The following is a 17,380-nucleotide window of genomic DNA, read 5'->3' on the forward strand; positions in this document are numbered from 1 at the left end:
CAACGTTACAGTTAGAAGTTTGCATTCTAAATAGTCTTCTCTCTAACATTTGCTGAAATTGGTATTCTGTTAAGTTTTCCGTTTTGATAACAATTGTGAAGAATGAAATTCCAAAACATTTGATCATACTTGCTACTTTGGTTATGTGTTCCTCAACAACCTTGCAAGCCAAGCTAAGGTAAACTACCAATGTTATGTGAGACCTACCTCATGCAAGACAACGAGACGACAGCAAGAGGAGATTGCACGAGAGAAAAACTTGAAACCGAAAACAACTTCAAATGTTTTCCAATTTTGATTTCTAGTTTTCATGCAGTGTACCATTTCGTCGTATACATTTCTTCCACCATCCTTCCTCCACTCATCTTTATACTTCATTTTTCATTTTGTTATCATGTAGCACTCTACGGCTAATGAAAAAACGACTGTAAACTAAAAAATGCACATAGAAACGTAATAGTAAGCCAACAAAAATGAATTCTGCCGTACATTCTATTATTCTTGAATCTTCAACTTGCCAGGGGTGGTACAATATGTATTTGTTGTACGTTTGTTTATTTCTCTACTCTTTTTTGTTCCACATGAATATAAATCTACATGAAAATTCAGAGGGAAGAGAAAATAGGAACACCCGGCAAGGTGGCTCCTGCATCAACAATATAAATGTTGCCAGAGACATACTCAGAAGAGTCATGTACCAAATATCGAACTAGCGATGTCAATGCTGGATCTGAAGCGCCAAATGTTCTTAAAGGGACAGTTTTCATAGCCACATTGTGCAGCCAGTCTTTTTGCATAAGAACCTCCGTAATTTCCGATCTGAAAAGTCCAGGTGATATTGCATTCACTCTGATTTTGTGTACCCCCAACTCCATAGCCATAGTCTGGTTAACATGATAAGATTCAGTATAGTTCCATCGAAGCTTTCACCTACACTACCAAGTGTAGAGAACTATAGAACATATTCCTTAAGAAAATACTCATAATCAAATATAGATAATGAAACTTACGAGAGAAAAAGAGAAGAAGAAAAGAATAAGCAAAGGTAGTGTCAGTGACTTGACAAAGTTGAGGATAAAATCTTAAAATGGCAACAGATAAACCAGCAGTTAAAATATAAAACATAGTTTGAAGTTAGATCATCAATTCATACGTCATTCCTAGAAATCCTCCAGTGCAACAAAAAGCAAAATCTGGTTGCGTGCGATAACACATTGGTCAAAACAGTCTGTTGGTTATATGACAATAGAGCCGCTCGGACCATGAGCTTGTGATAACCACAGCCTTGCGTCAACACACTTTATTGACGGATGATAATAGCACATGAAGATGACAAGCCTTTTGGCAATCAGACTTAGAACTAACGAACTAAAGAGACCAAGAATCAAAACCGGCTTATAATGGGGGTGATAGAATTTGGGTTGACAGGCCGAGGGCCCCACTCCAACAACACTAATCTTGTCCCCGACTTAGTAATTACCACTTGCCCAATCCGTCAGGTGTGGGGTTTTATCACAAAAGGTCTCGGTACTAGTTAGAGTGGGGGTAATCATATTCAAACTCTTTTCTTTCTTCTTTCCCTCACCTATGTGGGATAGCCAACAGGGGGCATAAGAGAAAGTACATGGTATAGCCCACAGGTCCACTAGCAATATTCCTCTATTAGACTAAAAAGGAACTGAAATACTCCTAGGCTGATTTCGGTCCCTAAGTCTATTTTTCCCAGGAAACAGTTATTGGCACTCCAAAAAGTCATCTCGTACAATTTCTGCCTTATGTTTCCCAGGAGGCAGGCATCCGTTCACGTCCTTATATTTCATTTATAGGCCAAAAGTAACAAAAACATAATTACACAATTAATATGATTTTCCCAATTAGCATGTTAAAGATAATACCTTTGTTAAGGTGTTTACACCAGCCTTTGAACAATTGTATGCTGTAGCTCCAGGCAGATATCCACGATTAAGACCAGCAATGGAGGATATATTGACAATTGACCCTCCCTGATCAGCATCTCGCATGCGCATAGCAACAAACTTTGATACCAACCAGGAACCCGTTAAATTTGTCCTGAAAACACGATTCCATTCCTCCTCAGACAGTTCCAATGCAGAACTCACATTTCCTAAGAAACACAGATGGTAGTAAGCATTTATGATACACCAACACAGACCTATAGACCAACTAGTTGTGTGTGCTTGTGAGGTCAACAATTGGTGATTGGTACGGGACAGGAATCAGGATTGGGACTGAGTCTAGTCCAGTTCGAATCCGATAGTCCCACCCGCACCCCCTGTAGAGGTAAGAGGTAGAGGGCACATGATGATGTTGTATACAATACTTGGGACAGTCGTCCAATTCAATAGTCGAGTATCGTCATTGTTAAGTTCATGAACAGAAAGAACAATCAAATAAGTAATTTGCATTACCAAAAATATAATTGTAAAACAAAGGTATATTTGTCAATTCCCCCCTCCCCTGACTAACTTGTATAGAGCTGCAAATTTCTTCCTCAACTTCAATTTTAGCCAATTACCTTCATGAAATTCTCTAATTAGCTAATTTTCCTTTTGAATTTTAATTTTAGCCAATTAGTTCTGAACATTCATAAATAGTCAATTTATTTTAAAAAAATTTCATCCAATTTTTCATCCATTTTGATCACGCTATAACACATGACAACTCTATGAGAGCAAAAAGAATGGAAAAATAGATGAATGAAAAATTTAAAATCTAACACTAAGCAAAATTGGCTATTTATAAAATTAGGAAGGGCTAAAGTTAAAGTTCAGAAAGAAATTTACTAATTACAAAAGTTTAGGAAGTAATCACCTAAAATTAAAGTTTAGGAAGAAATTTGAGGACAATCCGACAAATACCTCTAAAACAAATAATATAAAAGGCAGAAAGCCAGCCAAACCAACCTCTAATACCGGCATTGTTAACAAGTGCATCGATGCGCCCAAACGCGTCCCAAGCCTTGTTCACAGACTTCTCGATAGCTGGGCCATCGGCGCTGACATCCAGCTCCACAGCCACGGCCCTCGGGCCTCCTCCAGGCCCATTATCAGCAACAGAAGATGATGAAGAAAGAGCGGTGATGGAGAGCTGGTTGATTTGATCGCACACGGACTGAAGGCGGTCGATGCGGCGAGCGGCGGCTACGATTCTGCAGCCAGCTTTAGCCAAGTCTAAGCACAAGTCGCAGCCGAGGCCAGAGGAAGCGCCGGTGACCATGACGACTTTGCCGTGGAGGTGGCGCCAGGGCTCCAGGTGGTCCGACACTCGATGAGGATTCTCCATGTTTGATAATCTGTCGTCAACTATGAGCTATGAATTATATAGGACAAGGAAGAAGATACTTACATGTGAATGTGATGTTATCATGTTACATGTGCAAGTGATACTGCTAAATCTTGACCGTTGGTGGCTTCGATATGGACGGTCATGATTTGGAGTGATATATTTGCACTTGCTGGACAAAAGCATGTTTGGTGAGGTCGTCGGCTTGACTTGACCCACTTTGATGATAGGAACGGAAAGAGAAATCCGGATCTCTTTCGTCAAGATCACCGGATCATGTGATCCGAACTTTTGAATTTTCATCTAATAGTTAAAAATTATTATAGTTTTTAAGGGATCAAAATAGGTAAGTCGTTAGATAAAAATTCAAAGGTCCGAATCACTTGATTCGGTGATCTTAATGGAAGAGATTCAGAGAGGATCTCTTTCGACACGAACAAGCAAACTTGTAATAAACAAAAGGAAGTAATTTTTAGTGGTACTGTTCAATAGATCAAATTTCTAAATTATATTTTGTAAACTAAATTATGTGCATGTTAATGATTGAATTATTGCTTAAGTATTGATAAACATGCATATTTCTTATTGGTGACACACATCATATGGTTTGTAAATTTTTTTAAAAACTTTGGTATCTCTAGCATTATCCAATTTCTAAACTGCAATTAGAGAGTTGCTAACAAAAGTAACTCTATAAATTTTCTGCAACCTCATGCTTTTACCACAATCTGTTATACTTTTGACATAGAAAATAACATTAAATTGTGAAGAGGTAGAGAGCCCATTTTGAGAGTCTCTTTAACATTTCTCTTTTAGCTTATCACACACATTTCTTCATTCATTCTTTAATCGTTCGATTAAATAAATCAAACAAAAAGAATGAACATGATTAATCAAGGTGCATAAAAAGCTAAAAGATGTGTGTTTATCATTCCCTAAAACAGTATCATAACTAATTTTATTATGATAGAATGGTTTGTGTGCATCCAAGTTTCGTATTTGCACACCCTTGTTGCCCAATTTACTCTTACATATTTTTTGGACAGGCAAAATAGTTTACTAAACTTTCAAGAATCTCTTTTTATGCAAGTTGGAGTTACACGGAAATAGCTGTTTAATACACAATGAATTAATTTATGCAGAATGCTGTTTAGCCTTTTTTTTTTTTTCTGGAATTTAAGGGTAAGCGGGAAGATGTTCAGGATTAGAAAAATACCAAAAAGATCGAAAAATAGTCCACCTTGTAAATCTCAAACTTGTAAGTCCCCGTCTTTAGTATTATTTAAGTTTAAATATTTACCATTTTATGTCACTTAGTACTACAGTTTAGTGGTATTCTTCTTCACTTGTTAGTGTGAGGTTTTAGATTCGATTATCACCAAAAGCAAATTTGAATCATATTATTGCTACCACATTATGAGCTCAACCCACTCCCTTATCCCCTAGTGTAGATAATTTTCAAAACTTCGACTTGCACAACCCACTCTCTCTATTATCTAGTGTAGAAAATATTGTATGTTCAAAAAAATATTAACCATTTTATTTGTGGCACCCCTTGATAGGAGCATATTTATACAACTTAGTTAGCTTATTTTCTTGCATTTACGTAGTTAGTTTCCATTTATTATAGTGTTTTAAGCTATTTTCGTGTGTTTGTAGGTCCTAATGGCAAAAGAAGCAAGAAAGTGCATTTTAGAGCTATTTGGAGCAGTTTTTTGCTTGGAAGGGATAGCTTGCATATGGAGCAAGGTGGATGAACAAATTTGAAGTCAAAAGAGGCTAGGAACATGCTACAAATCTGTATTCAAGACAAAGAAGATAAGGAAAGAGCAAGAAACATGGAACATTATCCAAACAACCTTATCTTATCCAAACCTTATCCTAACCTAATCTTGTTCCACCTTAATTCTAGCTGCAAAAAGGACTTAATTTCACATTAGAACACCCTATTTGTCCCTAAATACATGCCGCACCACCCTTTCTAGAATCCCTAGAAAGGTGGTGCCTCTCCCTCTTCTATAAGCTTTAGAACCTGCAATCCTTTTCCTTAGGGGATTGAGCAATCCTTTTCCCTTCAGATTTTGGTGCACCCTAGTCCTTTTCCCACCTGATTTCTACCAAACCCTAGACCTAATTCTGAGGGTTTTCAGTTGTGCCTAATACATATATATATATACATATATATATATATATACATATATATATATATATAAAAGTTTGTGCTGTAGGGGGGATCCATCCATTCACTCATTCATTCATTCAGCCATCTCACACCATAATTCACACCACATACACCTAAATCACCCTAGTGCCGCAGCAAAGAAGGAAGGAGAAGAAGAGTGCCGTGCAATCTATCACCATCCAAAGGGAGCCGCAAGCCTACTTTAGAGTGTGGAGTGTTTTTGGGTTCTTTCTATCCTAGTTTTAATTCAATGTTTATTTTAATTTGGTTCTCAATTATGATGAACATGAGGAACTAATTTCTTTATAGTTGGAGGTGAATTCGAAGCCATGATTATATGTTTTAGATGAATTGATTACATCCAGTTATTGTTTCTTGAGTCTTGAATGTGATTTGCTTATCTGAGTTATCGAAACTTGTTTATGTATGTTGATTAAGGGTCGACACTTAATTTGCATGCATGAATTTGATGCTAGAGTATAAGGGAGTTTCACCTAATCGTTATGAACTTATATTCACAAGTAGTGGAAGTCACTAGTCATGATTGTGTTAAGTAAATCTTTGGTATGAGTATCATGCTTTTCATAGTTATGAATGTCTCGTCAATGCTTATGGTTTTCAAAGAACCATATGTCATGTGTGGAGAATGACCCTCTAACTAGCCTTTCACCCTTTTCAATTCATCAAATTCGTTTTTATAAAGTGTTTTATGCAAAGTTTCTGTTTTAAGTTTTAAATTCGTCAAAAGCAATCCCCCTTCCATTGAGTCTTGTTATTTGAGTCAAAATCTATTTTCTTTTAGTCTCTTGAGTCAAGTTAGGTCTTATTTTCGTAGAAATCACTTGTTAGGTCTAGAATTGAATCTTTTTGATTGTTTGTTGCTGTTTTGAGTCAGTTTGAGTCTATAGAGTCTAATTTAGTGTTTTTATGTCTTATTTGTGTTGATTAGCATTCCTAGTTAATCCTCAGTCTAGAACAATCCCTACTTACATGTATACTACAATTGTTGACATTAGGGTTTAATTTGTGTGTCAAGTTAATTTTCACATCACCCCTTCAAGGCTTCAAGTTTTGTCCTCTCCTTGAAGGTTTCAAAACTTTGGCTTCATGGGTGTGCAAGAAAAGATTATAGTCTTTTTTAAAAAGTGTTTCTGTTGTGCTGGTGAAAATACAAAAATAAAGTTATTGAGTGTTTGGTAAACCTTTTTTGTAAAAGTGCTTTTAACAAAAAAAAAAAAAAAAAAAAAAAAAAAAAAAGGGGCAGTGCTTGATAGGGGCAAATGTTGTAATTTTGTAAAATATATAATTGCTATTTGAAAAATCCATTAAATGGGCACTGATTACTATGCTTTGACAAAAAAAAAATAAAAAAATCTACCATGCTTCTGCTTGTCTATGTTTTTCTACTGTCATTGACAACATTAAAAAAAAAAAAAAAAATTGTTTTACAAAACACATTTGATGTTCCAAATTTTTTAATAAGCTGTTTTTTTTTTTTTTTAGCACCACAATTCCAAATCAGCCCTAAGTCATTTGTGGTAATTTTATATATGAATATAAGAGTTTTTTTCTTTTACATAAATTGATGGGATTCATAGAGAGACTAAATTTAGGTGTGCAAAGAGTCACTCTTTACGGTAACTTTTTGGGCTTTGATTTGTTGAGACTTGATATTGTGTAGGGGCACAGTCCGAATTGAATGATTTTACTTAAATTACAATCAACTCAAATTGACATCCCGACCCGAAAGGTCCACCTGGACTTTGAATCAAGCGGTTCTGGCCTACACCTGGAGGGTGACGAAGCCATAAATGTAGTGATGTGGAAGATGTGAATAAATTTAAAGCTAAGGGTGCCTAAATATAAGAGTGCACTTGTGAGCGGAAATGAACTCATTTCACACGTGATGTTAGAGCATAAGTAAAATACAATAAAGTAGGATGAGAATTATACCATCGAAGGTAATCTCCAATACCAAGATTTGCCAAGAATCCTTGTCGACACAAAAGCTCAGCACTAAAACCTGGAGGGGCGAAAAACAAGGGTGAGTGGGCTTAAAAACAAATCTTTGTGAAAACATTTTCGTAAACATAATAACCCTTCGTTGTAAAACAAGTATAGTTGATGTGAAATATTCTAACACTCAAATTAAAACCCTATGATTGTAGTATATGAAAGTAGGGATCGTTTTAGGCCGGGGATTAGAAGAGATGCTAATCTACTCTAAACTGACTTAAAAACACAAAACTACACTTAAAAACACTTAACTAGACTTATAAGACTCAAAACAAACTAAAAAGACTCAAAACAACACAAAACAATAAAAAGGACTCAAACAAGACTCTAAAGGTGATTTGCAGGAAAATTACTTTTAACTTGACTCAAAACACTTAAAAACACAATTTGGACATATTCTAACTAATTTGACACAACAAAGTAATGGGGGATTGGATTTTGGACGAAATTAAGGTAAAAACAAACAGATTGTAAAGACTCTAAACAACTTGGATGAAATTAGGGAAAACTATGGGTGATAAGCTAGCTAGAGGGTCATTCTCCACACATGACACGCTTGCATACAAATTGATTTCCAGTTGCTTTTCCAATAAACCATGAACGTCAACACCCCAGATTAGCCGTGAACAGCACTAATTAACCCTCAGATTTTCCTTAAGTCATTAATTAGATGGAATACGCATCGGCAACCAAATTATTCTTCAATAGTTTCCTACATGAACAGTATAATAGAGATACAATCAAAGATCATTAAGCTTTGTGAAAATCATAAGCATTGACAAGGCATTCGTAACTATGAACAGTATGATACTCCTGCTAAGAATTTACTTAACACAATTGTGACTAGCAACCTTCACTACTTATAAATATAAGTTCATAACGATTAGGTGAAACTCCCTTATATTTTAGCATCAAATTCATGCATGCAAACTAAGCCGGCCCTCTTAATCAACACACAAGAATAAGTTCTTAATCAAACAGTTAAGTAAATTGTATTCACGATTTATGAAATCACAACTGAAAGTAATCAATTCATATTGCAAATATAATCATGGTTTCAAAGTCTCCTCTAGCTAAAACAAGTTTAGCTCCTCATGTTCGCAAAACAAAGATAATTAAACTTAAATATTAAAAACAAAGATAGAATACACCTAGAAACACTCTAGGTGGCTCCTCCTTCCTTCCTTGCTGCACACAATGGGGATTTGTGTGAATTTAGGCTCTTGAGGTGTGGTGGATGGTGTGGTGTGAAATTGTGGTAGAGAGTGGTGTAGGGTGAATTGTGGTGTTTGATGGCTAAAAGTATGAATGAATGAATGAGTGAATGGACGGGTTGAATGGTGCGGCATAGGGTTATATTTATAGGCTAATTTATGCATAATTTCTGAAGGAAAAGGATTGCACAATCCAATGGGATAAGGGTTATGGTTTGGCAGAAACCTAGGGGGGGAAGGGATACTAACCTGCGGCATTCAATTAGGATCAGGTATAGGCTTCTAGAAAGAATGTTTAGGTCAGATTTCTAGAAGAACAAAGACTAAGGGGTGCGGCACCTTTGTAGGAGAAGGATTACAACTCCTAAACTTCCAAGGAATGGCATATATGCGGCACATAAAGGCTTAGGCTTCTAAAATCTGAGTTTATGTGTTTAAATGTATATCTAATCCCTTCTAAATAGCTAGATTTAAGGCACAACCTGATTTGGATAGGATAATATAGGATAATGTTAGATTTAGGAAAGGATAAGGTTGGTTAGGATAGGATAAGATAAGGTTGGATAGGGTTCCTTATTTCTTGCTCTTTCCTTATCTTCTTTGCATTAGAATTTCTTTCTCCAGATTTGTAGCCTTTCCTAGCCTCTCTTGACTTCAATTTCGTCCATCCACTTTGCTCCATGGTTAAGCTATCAAATCCATGCCCAAAACCGCTCCAAATAGCTCCAAAATGCACTTTCTTGCTCCTTTTGCCATTATGACCTAAAAAATACGAAAAAAGCTTAAAAGACTATAATAAGTACTAATTAACTAACTAAATGCAAGGAAACAAGATAACTAAGTAGCATAAATATGCTTCTATCAATAGTTTCCATAATATACATACTACGTATAGTAAGAAAATACTTACCGTAGCATGCAAAATGTCAAGAATTCAATACGGCACAATATTTCATAAATAAGTACATGACGTCAGTAATCACATAATCTCACATAAGCAAACATATCATATCGAGTGCTCATCGACACATGCTAACACACAAGTTCATGCAGAGATATTCTAACATGAACATGACTGGGTGTAACAATGATATACATTATAGTGCTGCAACCATGTGAAGACTAGCGCTATGCGCAGCACATAGGAGTCCTAACTGGCACCTACAATGGATCTAAAGTGAGTGTATGGTGCGATGTGCACATATACGTGAAAGACTGGCCTTGGCCCTGGCGAGTACTGACACCAGTGCAGCAAACGATGAGCAAGTAACATATATATAGCCATGCCATAATGATTCGATAGTTCACATCGACATAATAGTAATAAATAAAATATTAATCATGGCCGTAATTAAAATTCCATAAAGGTACACATACCTTTGAATCCCGTAGGATTTATGATAATTTCATAATTTTTCGTTATTTTGCTAATTCTTATAAGCATTAGTCTAATCTAGGCATGCGTAGAAAATTCTTTTTAAAAGCAAAGACCCGCTCACAGATCATGTCGTCAAGTTGAACCTACCTCGCGGATTTCGAAGATCCTTGCATTACGTTTCACCTAGAAACGACACCATTAACGTAAATATATAACGTATAAACACGTTTTCGTACAAAGTACGACTAATAACAGAACCATTTTAAAATGATTGAATTTCGAAAAACGAAGAGCAGATTCAGGTCCGGCACGTCAAGAAACCTAATGAGGGACCTCAGGTTCCTCCATGTGCCGCCGTACGTGCCACCACAAGGTGGCGGGATTGACAACCATGCGTCGACCATCCTCACGATTCCACTCGTGCCCACATGCCGGTCACCATGCGCACCATGCGCCTTCTTCATGATTCTAGGTTTTCTGCAGGTTCTTCCCTCGACTTTCAGAGCTAATTTCTAGCTCAATACCTAACCATTTTTAGTGTTCTACCTATGTATTTGAAGCTCCTAATGAGGGGAACAAGTTCATACCATTATGGGATCAAAACACAATCGGGGACGGCCTAAAAACGCCTTGAATATGGCTTGATAGTCAAGGTCCAATTTTTCCAAAATTCGGGATAAATGCTTCCCCGAGTCTATTTCTTCCAAAGCTTCATCATAACAACATTCAAGAACATAAATGGGTTTTGATCAATCTATAATGAAGGTTTGATAAAGTCCCAAGGCTTACCTTGGTTAGAGTATTAAGAAATCATGTAGGAGGGGATGATGAACAGTGGCAAAGGCCATTATGCAGTGCAAGCTCCACGTTTGGGTTTGATGTTCATGGTTTGAACTTAACAGAGATAGGGAAGGGTAGGACATGATAGGGAAGGAGAAGACCCACTCACATTTCATGTCGTCGAGTCGAACCCACCTCATAACATCGAGAGTCATTGCGATGCGTTTCGCCTAGAAACGAAACCATTTATGTAAATACGTAATGTACTAACGTATAAACACGTTTCCGTACAAAATATGGTTAATAAAGAAATTATTTTAAAATGGTCTAATTTCACAAAACGGAGGGCGGATTCGGGTCTGGCACATCGAGAAACCTAAGGAAGGACCTCAGGTTCCTCCATGTGCCGCTTCAAGGCGCCGCACGTGCCACCACGTTGGCTCCCTCACGCGCTTGTGAGTACGACTGCACTCGCCTTCCTTGCGAGTTCCTACAATTTTGCAGGTTTTCTTCCTAACTTCCAGAACTAATTTCTAACTCAATACTTAACCAAATTCGATGATACAAAAACCCAAGTAAAGCTAAAAGTGCGGGGAAATTGATCTGAAAATGGTCGGATGGCCACGGTTTATTTTCCAGAAATCTGGGGAAATTCTTCCTCGAGATGCAATCTGTATTAAATCACCCACAAATCTTCTATTTGAGGTTAAAAACATTGCTAGGAGTTCAAAATAAGAAGGATTTAAGGTTGGGGAATTCAAAACTTACCTTGGTGGTGCACGGTGGAAAGTGGTCGTGAAAAGTGGCAGGTGAGGGTGGTGATGGTTGCCCACCGTGAGGACGATGGTGGTTGCATGTTTTTCCACCATGAAATGGCAGTGATGGTTACGGTGGTTAGCTTACTGCCTCTGTCCAATGGTTACAGCCAGGGAGTTTGAGAGGGAGAGCCTAAGAGAGCGAGAGAGTTGGGAGAGGAAAGAGAGCTAAAAAGGATAGAAAGAAAGGTGAGGTGGCAGTCAAAGAATGATGGAGAAGTGATGTGAGGGAAAGTTGAAATAAAAATGAGAAAGAGAAAGAGTGTGTGTGTCCCGAGAGATAGGGAGACACGGTAGTGGTGAAGGAATGGCGTGTAGGCCTCACATGTCTCACAACACAAAACAAAATATCTCTAATCATGAAATTACCAATTTGCCCTCGGTATTCGATGTTTCGTAAAATTTTAACCGTAACTCTTATTTTGATTCTTCTTGCGCCGATGCGTTCATAACGTCGAGTACTTCGAGAATACGGTAAAAGCATAAGTCATACGTGACTTTAAACAATAGTCAATGGAAGTCAACATCCTTGCCTTTAGGGGCATTTTCATCAAACCACACTTTTAAAATTTATAAAATCATAGAATTAGGGACAGGTATCACAATCTACCCACCTTAAAACTTTCATCCCTGAAATTTGAAATAATTTGCTATACATAAGATACTCCAAAAGGTAGGAAGAAAGTATGTATGTGTGTATATATATAAGGGAGAAATCAAACTAGAGCGGTTACATAAAAAAGGATGTCATTCTGTCACCATCGGATTGCAGTGATTCCTCTTTCATGCCTCCAAACTCAAACTTTCATTCTCCTTCAATACAATACTACGGAATAAAATCCTTTACGAAAACATCAAGTCAAAAATAGATATGTAGTAACATATCGTCAAAATACGTATATAATATAACGTGCAATTTAAAATAGTTGTACTAAAACCAAAATTGAACATAGAAAAATTTCACCTATGCAGTCGTGGTATCATGTATTCCGAGAATAAGCATGTAGTATCATTGGGTTAAGCCTAGACAATTAATAAATAACTAAACATATAAATAAATAAAAGTACTAATGTAGACAGATCTAAATGTCCACTTGCTTAACGAGTTCAACAAATAAGTTCTCAATATTACGGTCTGCATCCCGTAATACCAACAATTCACTATTGTCACGATAAGCATGCAAATAATTCCCAAGGGTGCAATATTACCATCATGCCCCCCATTGGGAAATACACATACATCGTCTGATCAAAGCCTCGATCGTGCTCACGTACTACCCTCTCAGGCAACATCGTCAATATTATAAAATTTTCTATATCGTAATCTCGATCATTCAAAATACCTATTCGCAATACTCTTCTATCAATTATATACTGTGCATAAAGTCTCTATGCATCGGCTCAATCGGTACCATAGCCAAACCGAAGTTGTAACCGTAGTTACATGCAACTCTAATAGGGATAGATGTCAGTCATAATCATACTAAAACTGTAGATCAAATATACGCAATATGTTCACTAAGGTCCAGATAATTCTTTCCAACTGGCCGTTAGTCCGAAGGTGATGTGTGGTATCAGACAACAACTTTGTACTCATAGCCTTCAAGAAAACTTCCCAAAGCTTGGAAGTGAAACACACGTCAAAGTGAGATACAATAGTGACATGCAACTATGTAGCCAAACAATGTAGTTCACAATACCCTGGCGAATAGCTTCATATTAAATTTCTCTCGAATTTAGTGAAAAACTGTGTCGAGAAGGCTAAAAGAACAATTAAGAATTTGAAAGTCAAAACAAGCTCATCAAAACTAAAGTACAAGATATCTGGATTGAATGCATAACATGTCTTTACAATGGTAGCTTCCAGAAGATTCAATCACCAACAGTAAAATTCGTTCAACAGAGTATTTGTTGGGTGATTGAGGAATTAATGGTCAAAGTAAATGTTGATCAGGACACTAGAATCCGATAAGTTCAAGAGTGAGTAATTTTACCAAAAGATCTAAAATGTAGTCCCTCTGGACCAACGAAAAGTGAGTTGACTTGTCAAGTCGATCGGTCTGTAATCACTGAATCATTATTATGATCTCCCTATGTGCAAGATACCTCGTACTAGGAGCTTATGGTGATATTTCCCCATTTCCATTTGGATACAAGAAGTGATTATAACCACTCGAATGATTTCTTGATGATTTGCAAGTAACGCCTTATCAATACTCGTGAATTCTAACTTAAATGGAATAAGACAAGCTAAAGGTGTTTAAGGGTAGATATGTCTTTTGCTATGGTAAATAGTAAACCGGGGTGATACACGATAGTGCAATCGTAGACGTTGATTTGGTTTCTCCATCGTCACTATTAGAAATTTAGCTCTTTTTAAGAGAAAGTGTATTTGAGAAGTTCATGAGATTGATGAAGATTCTGGACACGTTTCTCCACATGGAAGTGTCATCCGATTTTCAAGTAAAGATAGTAACTATTGACTCTAAGTCATGAGTAAGATGGTTCATTTCGTGCGATCCCAAACGCTGAAGAAACAAATGCATGCTCCATCATGCTTCATCCACACCGCCAAAACATCCAAAGAATACGTCATTGTTGATTTCCAAATTATGAAAAATGTAACAATAATGCTCAAGAGGAGACAACACTTAGGTGGTTAGAAATTTTATTCATATCCAATATCCCAAACCAACCTAACTTTCCTCAATCGAAAAGTGAGAAAAACACTATAACCGAAATCCCCAACTAATTGTTGACAAAATCAATAAGACCAAAGATTTCTCGAATTTCACAACACTTTGTGAGAATTTCAACTTTCTTCTGCTACAACCTTTTGGGAAAAAGAAAAGAATGTCGTCCACTGAGAGCATGGCTCCCAAGAAACGTACATGATCTAAACAAGTTTAATATTCAAAGAATTTGATATAAAGCTGACTATTGGTGTTTAGAGAATTTAATCTCGTTGTTGGGATAGGTGGGAAAGTCATTAGTAAGACTACTACAAATTCATTAGGCTATGGAAGAAAACTCGGGTAACAAAGGTTGGTCGGGTAGACCATCAATTCGAAGTATGGGTATTTACGGTTTTAGTCATCACCAGATTGGGTTGCTAAAATCTAGGTACGATCATAAGGTTCGGTCTTTCGCCTTCACCAATAAGTTTGAGGTTCCTTAGATGAGGTGTTTTGTTGGATAAATTCCTAATCGGTAAGCTTTTGTAACTAAGTTCCCTCAAAGATGTAGGAGTTGTGCAGAACATACAAGGAAAACTAGTGTAGTACGAGAATGTGGATCGATGGTGCACATCACTTCACCATTTGGTACTATCCCAGGTAAAATTTTTGACAAATGACGCCAAAAGTATACCTCCTTGAAACGTACCATACCACTTCCTTTCACTACGCCACATGCTAATAGGTCTTCACAGCTTTCTCAATACTCAATTTGTTCTTACAACGGGAATTAACTCGTACTTCAATTCTACTGTTTACATGTGGAAGTGATCGAAAATGTGGCTAGTCGAAAAGGTTTTGTTTACCTAGATAAGTGATAAAGTAAAAACAACCATGAGTTTACTGTCCTAATACAAAGCTTGCTCCTAAGTTTCTTTGGCTGAAGTAGTCACTGTTAATCAGTCTATTAGTCACGCTGCTAATTAACGCACATATGATATTTTGAAATTGTTCCCTACCCTGAAACTGTGAGATGGTGTTCTGCCATAAGGGTATCACTCCTAGACACTAGTACATGTGTCAGGTATCAAAAATCATGCTGCCTGAATACTGGTTGACAATTCTTGGATATCGGACAATATCGTCAATTAGTAGCGCCACCATAGGCTGATTACAGGTTACAGCTTGCTCAGGTAGATGGTTTCAAATGATTGGTAAGGAATTGGTCCTGTGAGGTGGTTTCATTAATTCTAGGGAAAATACTTACTACTTTGGGAATTTCTACTGACAGTAGGTATAACAATTCATACACCTGTGCCTATGCTTGTCAAAATGACAAGTACATCACCAAAAGAAATTCGGAAAACTAGTATTGGTTGGAACGTCCTAAAGCTAAAAAAGGAAGTTGTTATTAATCTACTTTATAACGGACTTAAATGGAAATTGATCTTCCTCTTGAAGATCTAGAATGATCACTAGTGTGTTTGGAAAGATTAGTGCTATTGGGGACCAAAAGTGGTTGTCCCCCAGATGTTCTTCTATCGAGTGTTACCACTTTAGCACCACATTGTCACACGAGACATTTCTGGAAATCTCAACGAAAGTAAACTTCATAGGAATTCTGATAGATGGTATATTAATGGATACTGCCAAGGAATCAAAACTATTTTTGGTTTCCCAACTCAAAAGGGTTAGTAGAAATGACCAGATGGTAGTGGAATTGGTGGTTAGATCTCCCATGATGAACGACTATCATTATAGGAGCCCTGCTTTAGGGCCATCAACTTATCTCAAATCTATATCTTTCCTTGACAGGGAAATTCTTTGTTCAAAGTTTAGAGGTTGTCGCCAAAGTGTTCTTCTAACATGTCAATAAGTCGCCTAATCCGCCCAAAACTTAAGAAAACCTAACATGTTTTTTTTTGGTATTCGACGAGGTGGCAAGATTCGACATTTAGGTTCAAGAACCAAGAATGCTTACATCATGTGTGTGATGAATGCAATACTGCCTAACTTATGCTCTAATACCAAACTAACACACCCCGACCCGGAATGTCCACCTGGACTCCGAATTGAGCTGTGTTGGTCGACACCTAGAGAGTGACAAAGCCATGATGTGTAGTAATGTGGAAAATGTGAATAAATTTGATGCAAGGTGTAGCAGATAGAAGTGGAATTAAATGATAGACTGCATTAGTTAGTATCAGAGCGTTAGCTCGATCCAAGGGTGATGATGTATCAAGGGTAACAACACTTAACATGTTGCAACTACCAATAGATAAAGATCTAAATCTGGACCTTCCTCCAATATTTGATCATTGCTTGGATAGTTCATGTCCTATATGTTGTGAAAATTCTTCAGGTGATAATTCTTTAAATCTTGATCTTCCTCCGGTGTTTGATCTTTGTTGTGATGACTATGAAATCTGTAACGCAACTTCAACTTTAAGACAACAAGAGAAAGAAAGATTACAACTCAAAATAGGAGAATATGGAATTCATTATCAAAGCTTAGAAAATATTTGTTTGTCATGATCTTTTAATTCTTGATGAAACCTTGACACCGGTCCAGCCACATGACACAATTTATATTTTGGAGACTGATACTTTTGAATATGTTGATTTGATTGGAGTTGGTAATTTCAATTCAAGTACTACAAGGAACTTTGCAAATACAGGTAATCAAATGAAGATTTATTGGGAAGACGTCCGGATCAAGACCTTGGTTGTGGAGCATATTTTATGCTATTCAAAGTTTATCATTTATTCAAAGTATCTATTTGTTTGGAGTGGAAGATATCAATATTTTGTCTCCAAAGTGGATGGTGATTCGAATTCGAGGATGAATTCTCTCTGACCCGGTGAAAATGATGCAGGACATGAAATAAGATCATCGGAAGATTCAATACATTTGGCTTTTGAAATTCAGCCGATATACGTGGAATACAAGGGTTCTGAAGTAATGATTTTGTGTAATAATTATATTTAGTGGGCTAGATTAAATGGGGTTAATATTA

General features: G+C 36.9%; 1 protein-coding gene across 1 annotated transcript; it reads right to left on the reverse strand.

Annotated features, from left to right (window-relative positions):
* Positions 1-460: 460 nt before the first annotated feature.
* On the reverse strand, positions 461-3,343 carry LOC137712909 (uncharacterized). Its single transcript, XM_068452109.2, has 3 exons — positions 2,925-3,343; positions 1,896-2,125; positions 461-884 (listed from the first exon to the last, which is right to left on the reverse strand). The coding sequence occupies exons 1-3, from the start codon at positions 3,301-3,303 to the stop codon at positions 606-608; spliced, it is 888 nt and encodes a 295-aa protein (XP_068308210.2). The 5' UTR covers positions 3,304-3,343; the 3' UTR covers positions 461-605.
* Between the last annotated feature and the right edge of the window lie 14,037 nt (positions 3,344-17,380).

The sequence above is a fragment of the Pyrus communis genome, chromosome 14 (assembly GCF_041283825.1).
Source record: "Pyrus communis isolate YQ-2024b chromosome 14, ASM4128382v1, whole genome shotgun sequence".
NCBI classification, from domain to species: Eukaryota; Viridiplantae; Streptophyta; class Magnoliopsida; order Rosales; family Rosaceae; genus Pyrus; species Pyrus communis.